Source organism: Neovison vison, chromosome 3, assembly GCF_020171115.1.
Source record: "Neovison vison isolate M4711 chromosome 3, ASM_NN_V1, whole genome shotgun sequence".
Taxonomy (NCBI): Eukaryota; Metazoa; Chordata; class Mammalia; order Carnivora; family Mustelidae; genus Neogale; species Neogale vison.
In genome coordinates this window covers 70,609,781-70,636,765 of record NC_058093.1, presented here as the reverse complement: position 1 = coordinate 70,636,765, position 26,985 = coordinate 70,609,781, and the positions used below count along the sequence as shown (strand labels likewise).

The 26,985-nt window shown below is 38.3% G+C and overlaps 1 protein-coding gene across 3 annotated transcripts in view; it reads left to right on the top strand.

The window, feature by feature from the left end:
• Positions 1-26,135, top strand: part of GPR155 (G protein-coupled receptor 155) — a 42,848-nt gene extending 16,713 nt beyond the window's left edge. The window contains exons 5-16 of one of the 3 annotated variants that reach the window (XM_044242365.1): positions 507-662; positions 2,854-2,937; positions 3,544-3,661; positions 7,869-7,953; positions 8,042-8,132; positions 9,149-9,359; positions 11,198-11,302; positions 15,910-16,046; positions 17,481-17,576; positions 19,627-19,691; positions 21,391-21,528; positions 24,195-26,135. In XM_044242365.1, coding sequence (XP_044098300.1) covers positions 507-662; positions 2,854-2,937; positions 3,544-3,661; positions 7,869-7,953; positions 8,042-8,132; positions 9,149-9,359; positions 11,198-11,302; positions 15,910-16,046; positions 17,481-17,576; positions 19,627-19,691; positions 21,391-21,528; positions 24,195-24,486 — 1,578 coding nt within the window. In that variant the 3' untranslated portion in view covers positions 24,487-26,135. Of the gene's footprint in view, positions 1-506; positions 663-2,853; positions 2,938-3,543; positions 3,662-7,868; positions 7,954-8,041; positions 8,133-9,148; positions 9,360-11,197; positions 11,303-15,909; positions 16,047-17,480; positions 17,577-19,626; positions 19,692-21,390; positions 21,529-21,970; positions 22,181-24,141 lie in introns of those variants that run through there. The other 2 variants (XM_044242366.1, XM_044242367.1) reach the window with 2 other exon arrangements.
• Positions 26,136-26,985: the final 850 nt, after the last annotated feature.

The following is a 26,985-nucleotide window of genomic DNA, read 5'->3' as shown; positions in this document are numbered from 1 at the left end:
TAACAGTGTCTAAGCATATGTTAACTATAGCACTAAATGTTTTCAAAATATAACCTGAAGGAACTAAACTGTTTAACAAAGGTTAGTTCCATTATTTAATCTGTAAAATGTTTACATGGTAATTTTTTAAAATTGATTTTATTGCCCTATATTTTATGAAATAGTGTGGAAGGAAATTGGTCATCAGTTTAATTAGATCATTACTATGCTTTACTTTCTAGAACCCAGAAGATAATCATCAGCTTGGGATGTCTAATATTCTCCATGTGCGAATATTAATTGAGCATAGAGTGGAAGTGGAGCCAAAGGAACTTAACTGTGTTTTTGTTTAAGGACTCTCAGAAAGGGGGATATAGTATTTGAGAACATGCTGGAATTTATGATGTCTTTTTAGTGACTCTTGCTTTTATTTTAGAAGCCTTGGTGTGCTGTAACTATTTAAAATGTAGGGTCATTGTTTTATTGAGACTATGACCTTTCTCTCAATTTTATTTCATTTTTTGCAGATAACCTCAGGGATGGTAATAAGCACATTTGTGTCTGCGCCAATCATGTACGTTTCTGCCTGGTTACTGACCTTTCCTACTATGGACCCTAAGCCATTGGCATATGCCATCCAGAATGTTAGTTTTGATATAAGTATTATCAGCCTTGTCTCCTTGGTAAGTACATTTCACTGTAAATATGAATGAAAACCACAGAATGAGTTTGAAAATAGCTAGTAACAGAAAGTTAGGGATTTAAAAATCTATTTTTAAAAATCTCTTATGCAATAGAGAAAACTAAAACCTGCCCGTAAAATGTGATATCAGCCTTCTGAGTTGTGTCTTTCCTTCTGAGAGATAGAGTCGTGTAGCAGATGAGGCATGAGATTTAGTCAGCCCTGCACTCTGCACTGGCTTTTGGCCCTATCACCACCAACTAGGCGTATATCTCAGTCTTTCTAAGCTGCAGTTTTCTCAGCGAGCAAATAGAGATACTAATTTTACCTATTTCCATGGGTTCTTTTAAGGATTACATATGACAACACATGTAAAAAGCGTCTGCAAATGGCAGATCGCTCTACGAATACTATTGGTATTAGCTAATTGTAGAATCATGGGGTTGGAAGGGATTGTCTAACCACCCATTTAATGACAACGAAGCTTTCTGGATAAATCTAGTTCAAATTAAATACTAAAAACATTTAACAACTGGAGTTGTAGGTCAAGTTGCTTATGGAATTCAAGCAGCATTCTGGTGGGGAAAAAATGCTTTTACTGTTAAAAGAAGGAGGTAGGGGTGAACATGTGTGTGGACAACAAGTAAATGTGTTATTAATGTAATTTCTAGGAAATTTCACTTCTGTTACATATTCTTAAAATCTGTGCTCTTCGACAAGAGGACAGTCTAGGGAGAGGGATGATATGAATTTTGATTGATAGGGAGGGGAGAAGAAAGAAGGAAATCAACCAGCATTCATAGCTGTCCACTTTAGAAGGAGAATAGAAACCCAATCCTGATAAATATGAGGAATGCAAGATAGTTCGTCTCAAGGTGGGCTGTATGCTTTGTTTGAAGTCAGACTGCCTGGAATTTGGATACCTCATGAGGCAATGGTGGAATCAAAATTAGAAGAGTTCAGTAACTGCATCTCCCATGAAAGATCTTTTCCTGAATAGCTGGCTATGAGCCTGTGTCCTACCCAGCCACCCAAGGTGGGGGAAGTTAGAACATGGCCTTGGTCAAGGCATTAGTTCTTAAAGACCCTGTCATTTTTTAAAAAAGACTTTATTTATTTATTTGTCAGAGAGAGACCTAGAGAGCATGCACAAGCACGGGGAGCGGCAGGCAGAGGGAGAGGGAGAAGCAGGCTCCCTGCTGATCAAGGAGCCTGATGCAGGGCTCCATCGCAGGACCATGATCCCAGGATCATGACCTAATCTTAAGGCAGATGCTTAACCGACTGAGCCACCTAGGCTTTCTGACCCTGTCATTTTTGAACAGTTAATTTTCAATAGGATCTCTCCATGCTTTGTTTTCCCCAAAATATAAATGACATATAATTAGTTTCAGGAATACATCATGGTGATCCGATACTTTTATACATTATGAAATGATCCCCATAATAAGCCCAGGCACTGTTTGTCACTGTTCGAAGTTATTATAATTTTACTGACCATGTTCCCTATGTTATACATTGCATCCCAGGACTTACTTATTTTATAATTGTACTTCTCAGTCCGCCTCCCCTGTTTCACCTGCCACCCTGCTCCTCCCTCCTCTGGTGACCAGCAGTTTGCTGTATCTATGAGTCTATGTCTGTTTTGTTTTGTTTGTTCATTTGGTTTGTTACTCGGATTCCACACAGAAGTGAAATGGTATAGTATTTGTGTTTCTCTGTCTGACTTATTATTTCACTTAGCATGATGGGCCTGCTAGCGGGTCCATCCATGTTATTGCATCTGCATGCTATTAATTTTACTTTGGGGGGCGCCTGGGTGGCTCAGTGGGTTAAGCCTCTGCCTTCGGCTCAGGTCATGATTGCAGGGTCCTGGGATCAAGCCCTACATTGGGCTCTCTGCTTAGCAGGGAGCCTGCTTCCTCCTCTTTCTCTGCTGTCTCTCTGCCTACTTGTGATCTCTCTTTCTGTCAAATAAATAAATAAAATCTTAAAAAAATTTTTTTACATTGGGTGTGGTAATTTACCTTAATATTCTTTGGGGAACTAGGCAGATTAAAGTAAATAAAATATTGGAATTTCTTTCTGAACCAGGATAAAGAGAGTGCTCTAAAGAAGCCAATCAGTGAGTTATTTGATAAGTAGTCGAAAGGTTAAGAAACCTGAATAACTTTGAACCTTTTGTCTTTAAGATCTGGTCTCTGGCTATTCTTCTTTTGAGTAAGAAATACAAACAGCTCCCACATATGCTTACAACTAATTTACTCATCGCACAGGTTAGTAGACATACAGATACTTAGAACTATGCTTTTTTCACTGATTATTCTACTATAAAGAAGAAAATTATCTGGCTCGGTTTTTCCAGTTATGAAGTCGAAACTACTTTTTACCAATTGCAATTAATTACAACTTGATCACAATTAATTTATCCCTAAATTATATTATACACCACAATATGTCTTGAACTTATAAAGTTGAGGCTAATAATGGCATTTGGTGATCATATTGTACTTTGAATAGAAATAATCATTAAAAATTGAACTCTCTCACTATCTTATTCTTCTAGTCTAGTGTTTGCATGACTCAAATTATAATGCAAAGACGTTTAACATTTTTTATGTAAATGATTACTTTCTTTTTTATTATTTTATGGAAATGATTACTAAATATAAGGTTAGTATTTAGAATGTTTGTTTCAATTGATTATGTACACTGTTAAAGACCATAAGAAGGGTTTTTATCATAAAACTTGAAGTTTTAGTATAACTAGCTAATTATTCAGCAGTGCTTTAAAATGAATAATTATAATGAATTTGCTGTGAATAAAACATTTGTCTGACTCACATGACTATGACTGACTTTGTTCATAATTTTTTCTGCAGTCTATTGTCTGTGCTGGAATGATGATATGGAATTTCGTTAAAGAAAAAAATTTTGTTGGACAGATTCTGGTGTTTGTTTTATTGTACAGCTCCCTGTATAGCACCTACCTATGGACAGGTAAGATGGATCGTGAATGGAAATTTAGGTCTTCCATCAGGAGAAGCTATTTGAAGTCTAGTAATTCAGGACTAATGCATTGTCTCAGGCCATTGCGCTCACTAGCATAGGCAATGTGTGAAGCCAAGTTCTGTTTCCATGGTATAGAGAAATAGGACCTCATTTCTACTTTGGATGCTGGGGGTTTCCAGTCACATGGTCTTTCTCCTCTGGATCTTTGGCTCTTAGCCATGGTCAGCAGAGCTCCCTTTTGGAAGCAGCAAGAGATCAGGTATTAGAAGCAAGTGGAGAAAGGAGGAAGAGAATGTCATGGAAGTGTGAGGCCCATGAGGTATGTTCCAGAGCTCACTATCAGAGTCCAACCAAACTGAGTGAAAAATCTGGCCCTGCCTTCAGCAGATAGCTTAATTTTGCAATCTCAGTTTCCCCATCTGTGACATTGGGTTTTTTCACCTTACAGAGTTATTTGAAAACTAAATGAGATACGGGTATTTATGCCTGGTATGTGGTAGGCAACCAACAAGAACTATATTATTAAACAGCAGGGAAAGTGGCTATAGGAGAACAAGAAAAGTAAGGAATAAAAGAATATGGAAATACAAAAGTACATAGTAAGAGAGACTATTTCTCATTTCAACTGGCTCCAAAAAAAATAGTCAAACACTTTAGCATATTGCCATTTTGAAGTATAGTGTTTAATTTGGATGCGTACATTCTGGTATGTTTGCAAAACATTCTGGGTGGCTGTTTTGTATCCATACCAAAAACGTGAACTGATACAATGGCACAGAAAAGGAAATTGTAACATGGTAGGGCTCGTTGGAGCCACTGTGAGGAGGCAGGTGTCAGGAAGTGGCTTCGAGGGACAAGCCTTTGATTTCATGCCTTCGAGATCAAAAGCAGGGCTCATCTAAGTCAATAGCCTTTTGAAGTGAAGCAACAATGTGGTGAGGAGTTCTGGAATGAAAACTTCAGTGCAAACAGAAGATGATGTGTGGTTTTGAAAAGCAAACAGCTGTAACCAAACCACCGTGAGCTCGCTCCTTGGCGACTCCCCATGTTGAAGCTAAACCAGGTGAGTTGTTACACAAAGGAAACTATTTGCAGCAAATGAGGAGATTGTGGGGAAGAACTTCCAAAGCTATGGCTCCCTGAGCAAGGGTGACTGGGTTCCTTTTGTCTAGGGTTAGGGTGAATATTCAGGGAGGGCAGTCTTGTCATCATATGTGTCAAGGTGAGCATCAGGTCACACGTGCACCCTCAGGAGAGGTGCACTGTATTGTATGCTATGTAAATGAGGCTTGTGCTCCTCCTTCCATGGAGGTTTTATTGCTAGAAGGGGGTTAAAGGTAATTGTTCGTCATCCCAGAGGTCCCTTGTGGTCCACCTGCACAGGTGCAAGGCGGGGGTTTTGCTCAACCCGGTCTGGGTGGCCTCCACCACCTGTTGCTTCCTCCGTTGCTTGAGGACTCAGTTCAGTTTGCATCACGTGATGTTATGCCTATGGGTTCTTTTGCCTGAGTTAAGCTGGAAAGAAGAACTCAAGGAAAAACATGGGGCATATGTGTGTTTGTACAAGCAGATAAGCAATAAAGGCCAGGTCTTGGGATCTAGCTGGTGACATATCTTGTGTAATGTAAGAGTTTTCAGGAGATGTCAAGTAAAAGAGCCTAAAGACTTTTATTCCCAAATACAGTTGGGCAACTTGATCTCGAATACTTACATTTCTTAAGGCTAAGTTTACCATGTGAATAGGAGAGCAGCAAATAGATCATTGTATCAGAAATCACCAAGTGTCTTTAAAACCTTTTTAAGCAGGGATGCTTGGGTGGCTCAGTGGGTTAGACCTCTGCCTTTGGCTCAGGTCATGATCTCAGGGACCTGGGATCAGCCCCGCATCGGGCTCTCTGCTCAGCGGGAGCCTGCTTCCCTCCCTCTCTGCTTACTTGTGGTCTCTCTCTGTCAAATAAATAAATAAAATCTTTAAAAAAAAAACAACAACCAACCTTTTTAAGCATACATGTCAAAATCTATCTAGAGACCTTGTTCTGAATTCCTGGATCCCAGTGAAGGTGCTCTTCAACTGTGAGATTATTAGGCTAGAACAGGATTTTAGACCTGAAATGTCGTTTTAAATCATCCTGTTCCGCCATTTTCAGTTTCACCCATTTGCCTGCCATCTTCACAATTTTTGCTGTATCTGCACGCCACTTGTCCTTTTTTTAAATTTTTCCCTAAAAATTTACTCACTTTTTTAACTTAAATAAATTGAACCTTATAGTAATAAAATCCCAGGTTTCCTGTGCTAGTTTTTCACTAGCGTGTTAAAATAAACACAAAACTAGTCCAAAAATTTCGTATAGTCTCTTATGCTTTGGAAACACTGGTATAGTGTAAGTCCTTTGTTTTTCAAATGAGTTCAGTGAGGCCCAAAATGTTTAACCTATTCAGGTAGGAACTCTAAGCTTCTGTCAGCAACCTGGGAGAGATCCAGGACCAGCCTGGGCCTATTTGTAGACCAGTTTTTGCATAAGGCAAGAATGATGACCTTTGGGACTTTGAAGAATGCTCTCACTGCTATAATAGAACACTGTTGGGTACCTTGTTGAAAACCTAGAACTGTATAAGGCACAAATGTATTTAGGAAGGAGCAGTGACATTAAAGTACCTCCTAAACTTGCGGGTTCTCTGTAAAGAAAAACAATTTGCAAGAGCCTCAGTGTTCATTTGTATTATTCTAGCACAGTGTTACTTAATCTGTATGGTCTTGGATCTGGGTATGAATTCCTTATATACAGCTAATAAACAACTTTAAAACCAAAGCAGATTCACAGATGAGAGTCCCACTTACAAACTCGGTAATTCTAATTGGCAACATTCATGACAGGACAAAGGATCTTGTTTTGCTAATCTGAATCACAACTTGAAATGTAAAATGGAACTCATTCCTCCGGTTAGGATTTTTATTTATTTATTTATTTATTTTTAGCGTGGTTTGCCTTTACTTTCATGTGTGGGCTTATGACCTGGTTCATCTCACTGCGTTTCTCTCTTCAGACTACCATAGAACCTTCGCTGGGATCTTGTGTTGTGATAGTTGGCCTTCACTTGGCTCAAACTTACCGTTTAACCAGATGCTGGCTCTGAGATTATGAGACAGTGCTATGGTTATAAGATGGGCATCTTAGATGATTATCATTGAAAATATACTAAAGAGACTTAAAATTTCTCACAGAAATGTCTAAATCCTGCAGAATATGTCTTAAGAACCCTAGGGGTCCATGGACGATTATTAGAAACACTGATAGAGTTTGTAGTCCTGCTCTGCCCTCTGCTGGCTATGTGGCTTGGGCAAACCCTTGTGTCCATATCTATAAAATGAAGGTGTTCATTTCAAACAATGATTCCTTCCAACTCTGAAGCTCTAAGAGTCTACAACTACATAGGATTTATGGAAAATGATGTTACTTGTATAAATAATTGGATTTAAGATGAAAGGAACGCTCAAGAGTTTTAAAACATTTGTTTTTGTATTAAGTTCACATTATATTTGTATGAAGTTCTATCATTTAGACTTGGGGCATTTTCCAAAAACTAAACCAGGGTAAGAATTGCCTGTACTTTTCTTTCTTTCTTTTTTTTTTTTTTAAAGATTTTATTTATTTATTTGACAGACAGAGATCACAAGTAGGCAGAAAGGCAGGCCGAGAGAGAGGAGGAAGCAGGCTCCCCACTGAGCAGAGAGCCCGATGCGGGGCTCGATCCCAGGACCCTGGGATCATGACCTGAGCCGAAGGCAGAGGCTTTAACCCACTGAGCCACCCAGGCGCCCCTGCCTGTACTTTCTTAGCACCAGCAGAGTGAGGGTGTTTTATTTTTAGACTTGCTTTTTATCCAGTTAAAAATTTTTTTAACAAATATATAGATTTCAACACCAGTCAAAAGAATAAACTGATTTGAGCTTTTGAAAACTTCCTCATATATAAAACAAGAAGATTTGAGTAAATAAATAATACAGGAAGGAAAACATGAATGATTATGAGACAAACATGCTTCAAAATATTGAGGCCAGTATTTATTTAGAAAGAGTAAATTTTAGGGTCTAAACCCCCGACTACCATCGAAATAAGCTTGGTTAAAGTTCTATGAGGTCTGATCAACATCAAGAGTAACCATCTACCTTTCAATTTCTGTTTCTTGTTCTTAGGCCTTCTGGCAGTTTCTTTGTTTCTTTTGAAAAAGAGAGAGAGTGTACAGATTCCTGTTGGAATCATCATAATATCTGGCTGGGGGTAAGTGGATAGTTTTCTGTTTGCCTATATGTTTCCCTATACACAGTTACTATTCATTGTCTCATTCTCTCTCTAAACCTTATTCCAGAATTCCTGCTCTCCTTGTTGGTGTTCTTCTGATAACGGGAAAACATAATGGAGATAGCATTGACTCAGCCTTCTTCTATGGAAAGGAGCAGGTAAGAAGAGGTTATTGACAGTTCTTTTCTTGTGAACATCTCTTTTTCCCTTGTTTCTGTGTTTTGCTATACTTACATTAAAGTTATTTTGAAAATCTATTCCAATTTATTGTATATCCCACTAGTGATCCTATATCACTTTGTTAAGTCACACTTAGAACTGTGGTGAAGATTTTATAGGTCTACATCCATTTTTAGCTGATGATTTCCAAATGCTTGAAACTTATTGGGTCATCTTAAACCCACTTATGAATTATGTTTTCTCCACTGGAGGAAAGAGTGATTAATTTAAAGCTATTTAGTAAGTCAGCAGTAGTAATAAAAGCCATGTTCTTGACTTTCAATCCTTTTATAAGTATAAATTTCAGAACAATAAGTACCTGGGGAAAAATGTTTTTTTGAGAAGCCATAGTGTATCTGCTGATCAAAATTCTCTAGGGCTAGCCTCAAGGATGTGTGTTTTTCTTTAAAAAAAAAAAAAAAAGACACCTTCAAGAGATTTTGATTTCTTATCCTCTTTTTTGTTTCATAATTTTGAATTTTATTGGGTTGCTGTTGGAATAAACAATATTACATGTATAAAAGACTTTGACCAGTGCTGGCATATGTTAGTATGCAATTAGTATTAGTCAGAATTATTTATGTTTATTATTATTACCATAACAGTGTCTCCCATTGAAGTATGCTTGAATGACATATTAAAGCAAGCAAAAACTGAATAAAAAAGGTCTGTAAGCAGTCACTTAGCTTGCTTACAGAGGAAACCAGTGATATTGATGGAGAGTGAAAGAAGCCACTAGAGATCTTATTTTCTCTTAATTTAATCCTAATTTCTCTTCAAATAACTTGCTCCCTTTCATATTCTTACTCCTTTTTGAGAACCACTGTTCCAGAGCATTTATAGCTGTGGAGAGATTGCCTTTCCCACCAAACAAAAATTCCCTTAAGTTGTGCTACTAAGGTGATCAAGCTGGGATTGTGCAAAGTGGCCTAATGTCTCTTTGCATTACTGGCAGATGGTCATTACAGCAGTCACCCTGTTCTGCAGCATCGTGATAGCTGGCATATCACTCATGTGTATGAACCGCACCACCCAAGCAGGACGCTATGAAGGGTTCGACCAGTCTCAGAACCACAAAGCAGCAGAGCCTGGGAATGCTGCCTTTGAGGAGAGTCCAGGGCCAGCCAACGAACCAGAACCTTTTACAAGTTCTGTCCCAGAAACAGGTATGATACCAATATAAAAAGACACTCTTACATGCCTTTATAGCCTGTATCCTAAGTGTTTTGCTTCAGGGAACTTTCTTGATCTCGGGGTCATGAGATCAAGTCCCATGTCAGGCTCTGTGCATGCCCTGTATGTATGTCATTGAACTGGGCTGGCTTTATGTCTGTTTTCTGAACAATTTCATCTTAGCTGACTTAAGCCTTCAAACTTCTGAAGATAGGATGGCTGGGCCAGACGATCTCTGTATTTTCTTTTCTATTATTCTGTGGTTCTATTTTAACCTTGAGATGGCATCATTATCTTAAATATAGAAAGACACTTCTAATAGCTTATTATAGATGGTGGTTTTTATACTTTGAAATCTTTTCTGTTAAGAACACTGCTGAAGAATTAAATCATGTTATCAATGAAAATTTCAGCCTAGGCATTATTCCTTTTTCTAGCGTATTAAATTTTAATACACTTTGTCACTGAAGTTGTTATTCTATTAGAATCCACATTAGAAAAAAAAAAAAAGAATCCATGTCAAGGAGCGCCATGTCTTATATCTGTGTTTAAAGGACACCGCATGAGGTGCCTGGGTGGCTCAGTCAGATAAGCATCTGCCTTCCACTCAGGTCATGATCCCAGGGTCCTAAGGTCGGGTGCCCTGCTCAGCAGGACATCTGCTTCTCCCTCTCCTGCTCCCCCTGCTTGTATTCCCTCTCTTGCTGTCTCTCTCTCTCTGTCAATTAAATGAATAAAATTTTCAATAACTAAAGGCTACTGCATGCATCCTCAGACTGTGTGGAGGAGAAGCTATAGCTCTATAAAGCAGATGTCTCAAGGCATCTTCCACAAACCAATCAGCCTGTAAAGCAGCAAGGGATTTTCAGCAGTGTATGTCTGAGAAGACAAAGGAATAAGATTGTTTTGACTGCATTTTCTAGACTAGTAGGAAACACGTTCTTGAAAGAAGCAAGTCTTGAGCTGAACATAAAAGAGGAGAAGATTTCAAAGAATTAACGAGAGTGGGAATTGCACGCGTGCCTAACTAGTCTGCAGACCTGAACAGGCATGGGGTTCATGGAGGACACTAAAGAATTGTCCGGGAATTGGAGCACCTGGGTGGCTCAGTGGGCTAAAGCCTCTGCCTTCAGCTCAGGTCATGATCCCAGGGTCCTGGGATCGAGCTCCACATGGGGCTTTCTGTTCAGCAAGGAGCCTGCTTCCTCCTCTCGCTCTGCCTGCCTCTCTGCCTACTTGTGATCTCTGTCTGTCAAATAGATAAATAAAATCTTAAAAAAAAAAAAAAAAAAGAATTGTCCGGGAAGAAGGAAAAGGCCTTGTTAGATTGGGGGTGGGCGGTGGATAGAGAAAGAGGGGCCAAGTCCTCAGGAGCTTTCAAATTCAGGCCAAGGAGTTTCAATTAAACAGTAAACAATAGAGCACTAGGGCATGTTTTTAAGGAGTGATGAAGTAAAAGCTGTAGTTGAAGAAAGTGTTCAGATTCTTAGTTGTCAAAGCACAGCGGTAACTAATAAAAACGGCTGGATAGAAACACTCTTCCTTGTCATGCAATGAGGAGACAATATGTAAAGGAGCCAGTCCTTTGCCTGCTGTTCTTTAAATGTTAACCTCCAAATAAGCACATGTAAATTCTTCTTGATAGACACCATGTGAACACGTTTCCATTGTGGCTGCATGGGAAATGTGTATGTGTGTGTGTGTGTGTGTGTATGTGTGTGTATGAGTGGGTGGGTTGTCTGGTTTGGTTTGGTTTGGTTTGGCATCTCTGGAAGTTATTCATTTCTGTTGTGGTTGGGCCTTATTCTCCTGTGCTATTTTATCTACCTAGGTTGCTGCTCCTGCTCCGTGGGAAATGGTGGATCGCTCTGCCCATCCGTTGAGCCGGTAGCAAACACAAGCACCAGTGGGCTTGTGACTCCTTCATTTGAGAAAAGTAAGTGCCTCAGGTTTGAGCATGGGCCCAAGGAACAGAAGAGTCCTCTCCTTATACCTTAAAAGATTTCAGCTTAGGATTTCATAGACGCTACACTGCTTATGTAATCCCAAATAAGATGGGGAAAAGTGCTGATAGGGAAATAATTGTGCATGGATAGAGTACTCATTTAAAAAAATAAAGTTTGGGGAACCTGGGTGACCCAGTTGGTTAAGTATCCAGCTCTTGATCTCAGCTGGGTCTTGGTCTCAGGGTTGTGAGTTCAGACCCCACATTGGACTCCACAGTAGGCATGGAGCCTACTTGAACAAATAATAATAAAAAATAATAAAGTTATTATAATATATAATATATATAAAATATAGTATAATATAGTAATTGGTGGTATTATATATACATTTTTCCAATAAATTTAACCCGTGTAATGATTCCAAGAAGTTTGCCACATGCGCCATTTCCTTTTTTTTTTTTTTTTTTTTAATTTTTTTTTGGACTTTTTTCTTATTTTAACAGCTGAGACTTTTCCCCCACTCATTTCCTTTGGGGCCAAAACCAATTAGTGCTTAATTATCTTTTGAATCTATATACTTTCAATATACCCTTTCTTATAAAATAAGAAAAATCTTTGAAACTAATAACCTTTGACATACAAAGTAAAAGACTGAATTACATTTGTGGTCTGAATTTCAGGTTATTTGTTTACTTGAGCTAAAGTTGGTATGTAACATTATATTAGTATAAGGTATACAACACAGTAGTTCAAAATTTGTATACATTACACAGTGATCACCACAATAAGTCTTATTACCACCCCTTCACTCTTTTCACCCTGCCCTAACCCCCTTCCCCTCTGATAATCAGCAGTGTTTCAACCTTGCCTTAGTTCTTGGTTGTTGCTAGACCCTTTGCAATTATCAGCCTGATTTATTCTTGATAGTTGCAGTTGGTGAGGGTGTGCTTTGGACTCATGCAAAGGGAGGGACCTAGATCCAGGCCGATTGGAAGCCAGGTCCTCAGGCAGCAGCTGTTAAAGTATGCAAATATATACAATCCCATGGGACCACAATCCTAGACACTGCTGACATCTAGGCCAGGAGATCTGCTATCCCCTGGGTGATAGTTACCAAAAATCAGGGCTTCAGTCAGGTATAAAAGATCCTTTCTGGGAGATACCAGTGAGCTGTGGCAAGGCCAAGTTCAGGGGAGAGGTGTGCACAGGTGGTGTGTCCCTGCCTACGTCCTCTGAGAGTGTTTCTGCAGCCTTTAGATGTGTGGCTTTAACCTGAAGTTCATCCTTCAGGTGAAAGCTTCTGGACAATCAAATGGGTCTTTTCCATATGCAGTCTGGGGCTGTATTTCAGTTTGCTGTCTTTGTATTGCCCAGGATATAGTATCCTGTTCAGCACGATCTTTCCAGTTGTTACCCATGGATCCCGGATGCACAGGCCTCTCCAGCCACCAGAGCCAGTCAGTAGAATAGCCTCTGTGTGAACTGAGTTTACCGGCCAGTTTTAGCAAGGCAGTGGGAGAGTGTTTGGTGTGGGACATGCCTGTGCCAGGAAAGAGCATCCTGGGTGGGGCACACCTGCAATTTTAGCAGAGCTGGAGAAGAACGTTCTGGGAGGGACATGCTTTGGTTTTAGCTATGTTATGTATGCCCGCACCTGCCTTCCTAGCAAGGTAGAGGAATAGTGTGAAAATTGACACTCTCCAGCAGTTCCATCCACAAGGAAAATTCCCATGAATCTTTAAGATTAGCAGTTGAATCTCCTTCACATATAATCCAGTCACCTCTCAAACTGCTGCCTTTGTGCTGCTTGCCCAGATGGGTGAGTCCATGCTTGAGCCCCTCAAAAGGAGTATCTCAGATCTCTCTTGGGCCCCCTGGACATAAGCCCCATGCTTGGGGCCTCATCGGTCTGGTGCAGGTCCCAAGAGTTGTGGTGCCTGAGCTGGAGAGTTCTAAACCTGTGAATACTTCCCTATTGTGAGTTGCTGCGCCCCTGGTGAGCGTTTTGTAAGACTGCATTTCTGCCTTTCCTGCCTGGCTCAATGTGGCCATTTTCCCCTTGTTGTGGAAGAAGCAGTTCAGCTAGTCTTCAGTTCTTTTCAGGGGGAGTTATTCCATAGAGAGTGGTAGATCTGGTGTGTCTGTGGGAGATGAGTTCAGGGTCTTCCTCTGCCACCATCTTGGACCATCCCCATGCGTGCACAATGGATTTCAAATTATTGAAAACAACTGAACACACTTAGGTGAAATTGCAGTGCACTTTCATTGATTATGCTTATTTATAATTAAGTTAGAAAGGAAAATGCCCCAAAGCCATCTTCATGACAAAACATATGTCAACTGTATTATTGCCAAAGGCATTTCACTTTTATATAAGAAATGTGAGGATTATAAATAACGATGTACACAAATCACTTAGCAGAGTGTGTGGAATACATAGTAAATGCTCATTAAACAGAGTTGCAGTAGTAGTGGTGTTATGAGCCAAGCAGGGTTTATATTTGGCTGCTCTCTGCTGGCTAGCAATGAATCTTTTTTTTTTTTTTTAAGATTTTATTTATTTATTTGACAGAGAGAGAGAGAGATCACAAGTAGGCAGAGAGGGGGAAGCATGCTCCCTGCTAAGCAGAGAGCCTGATGCAGGGCTCAATCCCAGGACCTTGGGATCATGACCTGAGCCAAAAGCAGAGGCTTAACCCACTGAGCCACCCAGGCAGCCTGCTAGCAATGAATCTTAATAGTGGAACTCACACTCCTATAGAAGGAAGTGAAAATGTATCAGACGTTGAACCTTCACTGACTTTCTGCTAGGAAACCCCATTTGGCATTCAGTTCAACTGTCTTTCAGTTTTTTTATGCTACTCGCTTAAACTAATGTTTCTTTACTTTACATCATAATTCCCAAGGCTTTCCTCCTTATGTTTTCTCCCTACGCAATACACCTAATAATAAAGTCTGTCGATGACTTCAATGTGTAATTTAACATTTTTTTGTCTCTGAAAATTACGTTATGCTCCCCTTATCTGTCATTTTCTTCATGAATAATGATGATTCCTGAGAACTCTTTTATGTAGGAGCGTCTTACATTTTCTGATCCTATTTGCAAAAGTTATACAGAAAGAAAGCCATCATATATGGACTTCATCTACTCATGTAATTTAGTATCATTCCTTAAGCCTGAAATAAAGAAAGCTTGAAGGAAATCAAACTATGAACAAGTGAGAATTTTTAGAGTTTAGCAGTATAATTAATTCCTCATCCCCAAAACACTGGCACAGCACAAAGGCAAAATCAATGTTGCAGTGTGTAAGAAAGGTAAATGAAAGATAATAAAGTTTATTTTTATCCATTTTTATAGTATCTGTACTCAGTATTTTAAGACCAGGCTTATTATATATACTGAGATAGAATTTTTCTATATCAAGATATAAACAAATATTATTAAAGTAGGCTCATACTAGAAGAGGCTCTAGGAAATACAAATTTTTATGATTGCCTTGAGGGTTAAGAGCTGTAAAATTGTGGTTTCATCTTTGACTTTTAAAAATCAGACTGTATGTTCAATTAGACATCTACTTTGTAAAAAATATTTTCCCCTGCTTTTGAGGCCATGGCCATATTGGAGCTGAGGCAGGAGAGCACAGGTTTCTTGGGAAAGGCCCCTCCCCTTTAGGCCAGAGAAAGGTCATACCTATAATTTGGACTTGCTTCTGCATGTCAGCAGAATGGTGTTTAACAGTTCTGATTTCTTAAAGGTCTTTTCTAAGGCAGGTTTTAAACTCTTTAATGAAAAGCAAGGGAGAATAGTACATTTGTGTTACATTTAGCGAAACTAGGATATCCATGACCAATATGTAAATTTGTTACCAATGAATCATGAGCTATTAATTCAGCTTTAAAAAAAAAGAAATCAAAATATAGATATAGATAGATTTATAATATATAGCTAATGGCTATAATAACAGCTGATGGCATGAGGGAAGCATCCAGTATTGCTAAGCTAAAAAACAAAGAAACAAACAAACGAACAAGCAGGCTGCCAAACTGTGCCTTTGTTTGATCCTACTTTAATAAAAAGTACTTGTGTGTTCTTGGTGTAGAAAAATTCTGTAAGTCAAGGGAACACCTGGGTGGCTCAGTCAGTTGAGCATCTACCTTCAGCTCAGGTCATGATCCCAGGAGCCTGGGATCGAGTCCCACATCAGGCTCGCTGCTCAGGGAGAGGGAGAGTCTGCTTCTCCCTCTCTTTCTGTTGCTGCTGCTCTATCAGATAAATAAAATCTTTAAGAAAAAAGAAAAGGAAAATTCTCTAAGTAGATACAGTAAACCTGGTCTTGAAATATATATACGTTACACTGTTGGCTAGTGTAGAAGAGACTGTGGCATCCTCCTTGTATTTTTCCAGATGCAAACACTTGACAAGTAGAACTCTCCTGAGACCATGTGAAAGAGCCTCCCTCGGATTCCTTCTAAAATAATATACTGATTCTGAGCTGAATGTGCATATGTGCTGGTTTGCTTCGAAAGTCATTATGAATTTAAAATGCATTCAAATAAAAAGCTCTGATTACAAATTGTTGTACTTACTGTCTTATAGATGATCATTGTGTGAGTCGCTGTAACTCCCAGAGCTGCATGTTAGTCCAGGAAGAAGAGCAGTATCTACAGAGCGGAGATCAGCAACTGACTCGACACGTGTTGCTGTGTTTACTTCTCATTATTGGCCTGTTTGCTGTAAATGTTTCCTCTGATTTTTGTTTGGGGGCCATTTAAATGTTTGGCAAAGATTTTATTCAGGCATCTGGGGGAAACTTAGTTGCTGCTTCTGGGAGGGGTGGGTGGCAACCAGGCCAGTCTGAATCCCGACCTTGAGCTGTTGTGGGGAGAAAGGGAGGTGAAGAATTCACAGCACTCTGTAGCCTAAATGCCCCAGTAGCCTATTTGGTGTAGTCTCTGAACCTGTAATTTGGTAAGACCAGGTATCTCCATGCTGTGTATAGGTCTGCTTATTCTAACATATTCCTTGCAAGACCAACCTCAGTGGATAAATGCCGACATGGTTCGCAGGAGACATTTGTCAGATAAATAAGCTTTTAAACAGAATTTTTCATTATGAAAATAACACAACCAACTCATACCATGGATAGTTTTAAGATTACTGCCTTCTATTTTTAATACACCTTTCCTGGTTCTAATTGTCATACAGATTTATACCCTGTTTTGTCACCTGTGTCAACCATTTTCATGTTGCTACATAGTTATTCCTGTTACTGGAAATGGCTCCTCAATAAACCATAGAGGAGATACATTATAATTTACTCAACTACTTTCTTAGGGATGGTTACTCCTAGTTCTTCAAAATGCTTAAGTAGACGTCTCCATGTAATATTTCTGTGTGATAGACTCTCAAAGTTGGGAAATCTAGACCAAAGAGTACAAATATTTGGATGCATTCTCTCAAATTGTTTTCTCAAGGAGTAGTATAGATTTGTCAAAGTACTCTCACCAGCACTGAATGTTAAAAATTTTTAAATTTTATCATTTTGTAAGTGAAATGCAGCATTTTTTCAATGCATTTCTCTGATTCCTAGGGGTTTTTAGAATGTTTTATGTCTTCTTTTGTGCATTATCAGTTATTATTATAGAATTCTTTGAGATGGTTCAAGTGTAACTTGCCTAGAGATGGGAGGTGGACCGTATAACGTATGAAGAAACCTTTTTACATGGGGATGCTGGTTACATAGAAAGGGATCAACCAGCACCATTTTAACTGCTATTTAAGAAAAAAAAAATCAAAAAATAAGAAATGCTGCCAAGAACTGCTGCTTAGCCATGTGATTGTTTTCATTGTGTAGAACTAATTTTAAAATCAGTCCTGTCTTGGGCTAGTCGGCAGACCTGATGTGTTATGTAAGCTTCTGTATTATAGCGCATGTCTTCTTGCTTCAAGTCTGATCAAATTAGATGCTGTTTGAATGACATCTGTCAAGAGGAGAGGTTGAAACCTCTTGTTCAAAAGACAAAGCCTCTATATTCTCTCAGTGTTTTTCCTTTTAGTCTTTTTCTGCCTAATTATTAAGCAGATAAGTTATTGTACTATGTTCTGGATAGGGAGAAATGATCACCCAGCTTCATTTTTTAAAATACTATTTTCTCCTTCCTTTACAGAATCTTTCCAGTTGTTTGTGGTGGCTATTCAACCAAGAACCTGGAAGACTCTATGTTGAGTTACAGTTTTTCTGTGCTGTGTTTAACTTTGGCCAGGTATTTATTTCCTGAGAACTTTGAGGGCTTTTTTGTTTTGTTTTGTTTTCCTGGATGGGCTGTTTAGGGGGTAGTGGTGCGGATGTTGTTTTCTTTTAAATCAAAAGGGATTAGTTGGTTTGCCAGCTGCTGGTATGCGTGGCAGCTGACAGCTGTTACCAGTCTCCATATTGGTTCAAGTCATCAGAATGCACATGGAGTGTTTCAATCAGAAACACCAAATCGTTTTTTGCTTTGGTTTTAAAATAAAGAATGATAATTTAAGCAGGGACAAGATGTTCCAGTTTCTTTTTAAACTTTGTGACTGTCTTAATAAGTCACTTTGGGAAAAAGAGTTACCTTCCCTGAGCCTTTAGTTTAGTCACTTAAATTGATGAATGTCGTTTCATTTATATTTCGATGTTTCTCGGACAATAGATACTTAAATCTTTTTTAGAAAATCTTGTGGTGGGTAAATAAATTTTGACCGGGGATAGTTAGTTACTGTTCCTTGAGGACCTACTACTATATGCCAACCATTATTAAGCATTATACATTAGTCATCTTACTTAAACATAAAGAATACCTACAAAGTAGACATTATCATTCCCAGTTTACAAATTAGAAACTAAAGTTCCATGGAGAACTAATGTAATAGATGTTATTGTTTTTATGTCACTATTAACATAATATTTAAGGATAAGTGATATTTCGTTTATTGTATTGTATTGTATTGTATTGAAGATACTTTTATGTGTAAAGTTCAAAATGTGATTGTTTTCAATTCCTTACCTTTTAATTAGGGAACCTTAGTCCCCAGACTAAGTATCAGGTTGAAAAAAATACTGTGTTTGAAATCACTGGTTTTAATAACCGACTGAGTCAGTTAACATCTATCAGTAAACACTCCTGCACATTTTATCCTAACATTAGTTTCTTGAAGTATTTCTGGTTTGTTTAGCCATTATTGTGGGAGCAAAAGGACTCTGTCCCGATAGATGAGTGACCTGTTCGGTTTATTACAGATAGATTCAAGTATCCTGGGCTACTTGATGCCTACCTCACTTTGTGACTCTGTGTGAGATCTGATTTTGTGCCCAAGACCTATAAAATACTAGGTTGAAAACTCATAGTTTCACTCAGCGTTTTGTATTCAGCAAAGCCACTCCAGGCTGAGTCACCCCAACACTGGGACTGAGAGGGCTTCACAAAGAAGCTAATGCCAGGAATGTTGCATTTGAAATGATGCCCCCTCGGCTAATGGCCCAGGTGTTTCAAAGGAGAGAGAGAGAGAGAGAGAGAGAGAGACCCTCCCCACACCACCAGCACCACCACATCCCATCTAGGTGTCAGTAAGATCATTCCTTTTTCATTGTTTACAGTTTGGGGGTAAAGAAGGGTAGATCCTTTGTGCAATGTATTACATTCTCCATCCCACCTGCCACCCACCGGCACTTAGATCCTTATCCCGCTGCGCCTGACAGAATGGCAGTTCCCAGCCTCTTGCCTCCCCAAGCAGACACAACTGTCCAGATCTGTGGCTGACTTCCAGTGCCAGTTTGCGTCACTCCCAAAGTCTTCAAAGCCTTTCTGTAAGCACCTAGCCAACTTCATTTCACGTAAAGTTCTCATAAAGTTCAGTTACTTCCTTAGAACCAAATACTATATAATTCTGTAATTTCTGAAGTGTTAATAGAGAAATAGTAAATACCTAAGCCCAATAGGAGATCATTTATTTTCTTTTTTTAAAAAGAGGAAAAAAAGACATAAAGCTCTGAAAAGTTTTCATTTTTCTTCAGTAAGCTAGGATGCAGATGTGGTCGCTCAGGACTGGTTTAAACCAGGGCTCCAACGTAATTAGTAAGATGGAGACTAGAAAGAGGCCGCCAAGTCATACCTGCCTCCAGGCATTAAACTTTATAGAGGGCCTGTCTTTTGTGTTCCATTTAAACTATTGCTGTAATCACTATGGGTTTGCTTCCCTCAGCACTAAATATGGTGGTTTCCGTAACTTCCCAGTCCTTAACATTCTAGTGTTGAATTCATAACTGTAACCTTTCCTCTTCCGTAGGGATTTATTTCCTTTGGCATCTTCGGATTGGACAAACATTTAATCATTCTGCCTTTCAAAAGAAGGTAAATTTAGTTTTGAAATAAATCTGTATCTGTAATGACAGATAATGACAAGGCCATTCTATTAAGATACTGATATTTTTTAAACCTTCAGTAACTGCTAGGAGACTACAGAAAGGGTAAATTTTAAACACTGAAGAAAGGTTATATGTTGATTCACATATCGTTTGTTAATAACTATGGACAAGGGATGCCTGGGTGGCTCAGTGGGTTAAGCCGCTGCCTTCGGCTCAGGTCATGGTCTCAGGGTCCTGGGATCGAGTCCCGCATCGGGCTCTCTGCTCAGTAGGGAGTCTGCTTCCTCCTCTCTCTCTGCCTGCCTCTCTGTCTACTTGTGATTTCTCTCTGTCAAATAAATAGATAAATAAATTTAAAAAAAAAAAAACTATGGACAAAATATTGGGAGAACTCTGATTAATCCAACATTGTCATTTGCATTTTAACAAGAAATGATGGATGCAGACTTCTACCTATGCCATTAACTACATAAAGTAAAATGAAACTTAGAAGTGTATTTAGAGGGGCACCTGGGTGGCTCAGTGGGTTAAAGCCTCTGCCTTCGGCTCAGGTCATGATCCCAGAATCCTGGGATCAAGTCTCAGATCAGGCTCTCTGCTCAGCAGGTAGTCTGCTTCCTCCTCTCTCTGCTGCCTCTCTGCCTACTTGTGATATATGCCTACTCTGTCAAATAAATAAATAAAATCTTTAAAAAAAAAAAGTGTATTTAGAAATGGAAATTATCGATGTTTTACCCCCAAAGGTCTCTATTTGACAATATAGATTCTCCTTTGATATTAGGATTTCTCTATCAAACTGACAATTTATAGAAAACTCAAATTCTCTTCTTTCTAAATTTTTTTTTAATTGCTTGATGAAGAGTTTCTTTGGATTCAGATTGGGAATTTCTTTATAATAATAATGATAGTGTGAATACAATAATGAAGCGGGAATTCTCCAACTTGGGAGTGGCAGGAAAGGGGGGGGCACAAGACTTTGTATATCCTCATTTGTTTTCAAAGTCAAAATTAGTAGAAATTGGAAGTACTAGTGGATTTTATCCAAACAACTATATAAAGAGTGCCCAGTAGACGGTCACTCTTCTTTCTTTTCCTTCTTCTTTTTTGTCATCATTGATATCATTACATTATTAAGATGTCACTACTAGGGTCATAATCATTTCATTAAAGAAGAAAAGCATAATAGAAAAGTCACTGAACTTAGTTATCAGCTTCATAATGTTGACTGGGTAAAAAAGTCAACAGATCAATTGTCCAACGTTACAGAAACAGAATCATTCTGTATTCCAGATCCCAGTATTTGTCTCCGTGGTACTGAAATTGGAAAATGATTAAATTAAATAGTTGATCTCTGTAAATTATTTTTGCAGCTTAAAACAGTAGAATGTAGAATAAGAAAAGAACTTCTTTTATTGGCAGAAACTGAAATAGATCAAATATATCAGGAGGGTTTATAAAATGTTCAAGCCTCAAGTCTCCCATCCTGCCTCACATCACCCCCACCCCACCTGCTTGGACCAGGAAACCAAGCGCAGGTTATGTCTTTGCTTCAGAGACTAACCATATCTGCATGTTGAAGATGATATCTTTGGAAGAGCCATGTTGATGGAGTGATAAGCAAGAAGGGGTTTCCTCTCAGTGTTTTCCTTTCCTTAAAAGTGGCCTCCATAAATTTTGGTTTTTAGACTTGAATTCCTATGGAATAATAAAGAGACAGCAGAAAACAGGGGTTCTCCTGTTCCTGAGGAAATAAAAATGACCTGTCAACAATTTATCCATTATCATCGTGACCTCTGTATCCGAAACATTGTCAAGGAAAGAAGGTAAGTACAAATTCCAGATAATTATATTTTTGATGATTAATTTTGGTTTGTAACAGGCTAAGTAATGTGGTTGTAACTAACTACATGGTTATTTTCAATAGCATATTTACATGTAAAAGTTAAAATAGCTATAGGTCAGTTTATAATTTGAGAAAGAGCATTTCTAAGATTTTTATACTTTCTAAGTGTTATATAACTTCTGATTTCCATATAAAATGTGAAAACTAATTGAGAATGAATCAAGATGTAGTCAAATATTAACATTCACTTCATATTGGCCATTAGTATCTCTCATAAAACTATGAGATACACTGGATTTAGATGTGGCTTTCTATTCTCCATCTCTTAGCGGTACGTTATTTCATATTATTAATGACATTGTCAAGAAAATGAAATGAAATTTGTCTTTTAATTAATTCTGCTGCTTATTTTTCCCTTCAAGTCCTAATCTTCAGTCTATGACATCATATTTATTCTTCTAATCCTTAAGGTATGGAGCATGCAGCAGGAAATGAATGTTACAGTGCCATGACTTTCGGTTTTTATAAAAGAGGAAAAAAAAATAACATAAAGAGCCAAGTACTTTTATGTCTGTAACTGTGTATTTTGCAAATTTATGCAGATTACCACTCAGATGCTATATTTATACATATTTACACATATTATGACAGTATATTTTATTATAAGCATATAATTTTTATTTTTATAAATAAATAAACAATACTTATTTTATTATGAATATATAATTTTTGCCAGTATAATTTTGTTATTATGCCAGTATATTATTATAAACAAAAGGTAGCCTGGTATAGCTAGTGGAAAGGGGACTCACTGGTCAGACACTGATCCCAGAGGCCAGCTCCTGAGTCTGCCACTTACTAGCTCTGTGAATTGGGCCAGTTCGATTCTCTAAACCTTTGTGTTCCTCTTTTCTAACGTTAGATAACACATCTTTGAATTGGATAGCAAAATCTATATGATGGTCCTGTTCTCGCTCAATTTCTGGGAATGGTCAACTATGAAGAAAAGTTAGTTTCTTACCCTTAAAGACCCATGAAGAGAATGATTTCAAAGTTCCATCTGTGGATACTTCCAATGATTTACAATGATTTTTTTTTTAAAAGAAGGAAGGGCACTCCACTTAAGAAAGGCCCACTGTGACAGCCTAGAAGCATGGCTTTTGCTTCCAGATGAAGAGGCTCTAGCTGGTGGCCCTGTCCCTCCACGTTCTGTACAGCGGCACATTCCCTGCCACTCTGTATGGCTCCGTGTGCTGCGATTGGAGCTGCCTGGTCAGTCATCAGGAAGCAGTTATTATTCAGTTGGTGTCTGGGGTTATAAGGTGTTGGGCCATAAGTTAAAAATCCACAAGCAGGGAGAAGGATCAGACAGAGGTTGTAATAGCCAGGCTTTTGTTCAAAGTGATATCTGTCGTTGCAAAGCAGAAATTAAGACGTTACTAAGCAAAATACTGATGTTAAAATATTTTATGTCCTTGAGAAGATCTTTCATGTCTATTAATCTCTTCTCTAATTTTTATATGGAACGCTATATTCATTGGTGGTTAACTGGTCTAAAATGTTTGTCACCTTTTTCTCGTTTCATCTTGATTTTCATCCGCTGTTACATGTTGTCAAGCACCGCAGGTTTTACAGCTTGACTAATGCTTGTGGACAGACTCATGTTATCTCTTACCTATTTATATGAAAACCTACAGAATTCCTTTAATTGGTTCTTTTACATTTTCCTCCCCCATTGTTTATTTTGTCATATGGGAGGTACCCCTTATTTGCATTAGGAAGACAGATTTTAAATAATCAAGAAACAGATTCATGATCAAAGTACATTTTCAAGACCCAATATTTATAGCAAGATAGATCACACTTCCTTACTTCCTAATGCATATTCTTTTTTTTTTTAAGATTTTATTTATATATTTCAGAGAGAGAGCGAGAGAGCGAGATAACAAGCAGGCAGAGAGGCAGGCAGAGTTAGAGGGGGAAGCAGGCTCTCTGCTGAGCAGAGAGCCCGATGCGGGGCTTGATCCCAGGAGCCCAGGATCGTGACCTGAGCCAAAGGCAGAGGCTTAACCCACTGAGCCACCCAGGCGCCCCACTAATGCATATTCTTGACGAATGTTATCAGTAAGGTTGTCTTGCAGCAGACGGCAAGAAGAAAGACTACTTGTGGGCACTGTGATAAACAGAAAATAATGATGTTTGATTTGAGTAGTTTAGTTAAAATGTCACTTCTTAGGAGCTTACAAAAAATATTACTTAATGTTCCTGAGACAATTAAGTGACCTCTTATACCTAAGAGTATAACTTATGAAATGAACAATATTCAGCTGTCTACAGAATGGATCTGATTGTAAAAGACCAGGTACTATAAAAAGAATGCTTCTTTGTAGACACATTTACATTATGTCAGGTTTTTTTTACATGTTTCTGTTTTCACAAGCATTATTGGCATTTTTTTCTGGTGGATCTTTCTAGGGTCAGGTGAGTTAACAAACCCTTTGTATTTAGAATAGTTTCATTCCTGCCACACTTTTAACTATCATGCTGTGTTTCCCTGTCTCCTGTTTTTCCTTGCTTGTCCTCTATCATGCAGTGCTGATACCAGGTTTACAGAACATATGGGTGAAACATTCCTTTGACATACAGGTGTGGTGCAAAGACGTCTGCTGGGACCTTCTGTGGCTGTGACCTGGTGAACTGGCTCATTGAAGTTGGCCTTGCCTCTGACCGCGGTGAAGCTGTGATATATGGAGATAGACTGGTGCAAGGGGGAGTCATCCAACATATTACCAACGAGTATGAATTTCGGGATGAGTATTTGTTTTATAGATTTCTTCAAAAGAGTCCTGAACAGAGTCCTCCTACTATTAATGCAAACACGCCCCCACAGGAAAGATATAAAGAGATTGAGCATTCATCCCCATCCCCTCGGACCTAAGTTATGAAGGAGACAACCCTGGGCCATATCCTAGCCCCAGATCTGTTTCTTATAAGCTGTGTGACCTTGGGCAAATCACAACCTTTCTGAATTTCAGTTGCCTCATCTGTAAAATTTGGTGAGATGTGTTCCTACCCCATGTGAACATTTTGTGATTTCATGTGTATGGAAAACTCACAGGAAACTGACTTAGGAAAAAGAGAAAACCAAGTCAAAATTTAAAGGTCTGATAGTAAGTATAATAAATACTATAAACTAGTTATGTCAGCATTTTAAAACATTTCTCCCTGCATCTGTTTGCTATAATTTCAAAGTCGACATCCAATGTACTTGTGCTTTAAATCGCCAAATTTCGCAGGTATACTGCTGGCAGGAAATGGACCTTAAATTATGACAACTTTGCACTTACTGATAGCATCTCCTGAAAAAGAATTTTAATGATTCTGATAAAAGGGCTCCTTATTCTTTTTTTCCCATTTTCTTGACAAACAGCACTCATTAAAACTAGAAGCAATTATTTTTTTAAGTTCATTTTTTTCTTGCTTTTGTATCCGAAGTACTAATCTGTGCCACACAAGGCAAATAAGAACCACCATAAATATTATCTTCAAAATCTAGCAATAGAAGTGTAATCTTTAACTTTTGTACTTAAGAAAATTTCACCAGTTCTGTTTAAATTTTATCAACAAAATTATTTTCATATATCAATTCTGGTGTATGCACAAAGCATTACAGTGCAGAAGGATAGCCCTATCAATATATTCCCTGTATTTAAAAAGAAAAAAACTATATAGTTCAAGTCAAGATTTTAAAACATCCTTTTACATCTAGAATTTGGTCTTTTTAAAGTATCCATGTATAAAAATCTATAAACTTGAAAATTATTCAGTGTTGCCCTCAGATAAGCTTTATCTCCAGAAAATTAAAATGAGATCTATTCACATGACCTTTGAACCTCTGCTTAATTAATAGGTTTTAGTGCTGGTTTAACTTATTTAAAACATGTTTCAAGTATTTATTTTTCTCATATTTTTAATGTCTCTTGTAAAAGCCATTTAGAGAATAATTTATAGATTTAAATCATTGTCCTTTTAACGCAACAAATATGTAATTAAAAAAAAAAAACCTGCATGGAAACCTGGTGTATTTAACGAGTAAATTACACTTTATTGTGTAGTATTAACCTGTACCAACTTTATATTATAATTAGGGGATGAGGATGTTTTTTCAGCAGAACTATGTTGCTGCAAGACCTTTTTTTTTTTTTTTTTAATGACCATATTATAAGTCTCAGAATGCTCAGGTGTAAGCATAAAGTTTCACTGTTATACAAGGAAACTTTTATACTGACAGCAGTACAGATATTAATTCACATGCATGCAGGCAACTCAAACTGGAGAATTTGTTTTCTGAACAAGGCATACTACACATGTTCTATTATTTGCATGAAGGGAATAAGCAGCATCTTTTTCCATGGGAAACACTAAGAGAAAACTCTGGATCTGAACGATCTGAGGTTTCAGATAAAGGCTTTTTAAGGGATATTTTTAGGATTATGGATATGCTAATTTTATTAAATAAAAATATTTGTAACTTTTACTCTCACTGACAAAGCAAGTTTCTCAATAAAATACCTATTTTAACTTGCATTGCCAATATCTTTTCTTTGAGTAATCTGAAAAATGGAGAAGCCATCACCAAGGTCTTTTCTTTAAGTTTTCAATGTTTTTAAGATTTTATTTTTTTAGAGTGAGACAGAAAGAGCATGAGCAGGGGGAGTGGGAGAGGGACAAGGAGACTCCCCACTGAGAGTGAAGCCCTTCATGGGGCTTGACGTGGGGCTCGATCCCAGGACCCTAAGACCATGACCTGAGTCAAAGTCAGATGCCTAACTAAATGAGCCACTCAGGTGCCCCTCAGTGTTTTCTTAAATGGGTTTCCTAAGATTGTTCCGTTCTTTGTGACCCTATGCATGGGGATCCCGTATGCACAGGGCTTTGCCCAATAATGCACTCAGTAAGTACTTTTTATTAATGAATTAATATGACAGAGTCCTTTTCACATTCCATTATATTTAATATACAGGATCACAGATGAGAAAATTACCTGATAGAATTTTTATTAAAATCTACCCCTGTTAGGTGCCGGGTTGGCTCAGTTGGTAGAGCATGCAACTCTTGATCTCAGGGTCATGAGTTCAAGCCCTGTGTTGTGTATAGAGACAACTTTAAAAAAAAATTACCCCTTTTAGGCTAATATTCAATATGTAAGTTCATTTCTTTGTTCTGATTAATTCCATGACTACCTTTTGTTTAAACTTCAGTAGTTTTAGGGGCACCCGGGTGGCTCAGTGGGTTAAAGCCTCTGCCTTCGGCTCAGGTCATGATCTCAGGGTCCTGGGATCGAGCCCTGCATCGGACTCTCTGCTCGGCGAGGGGCCTGCTTCCCCCTCTCTCTCTGCCTACTTGTGATCTCTGTCTGTCAAATAAATAAAATCTA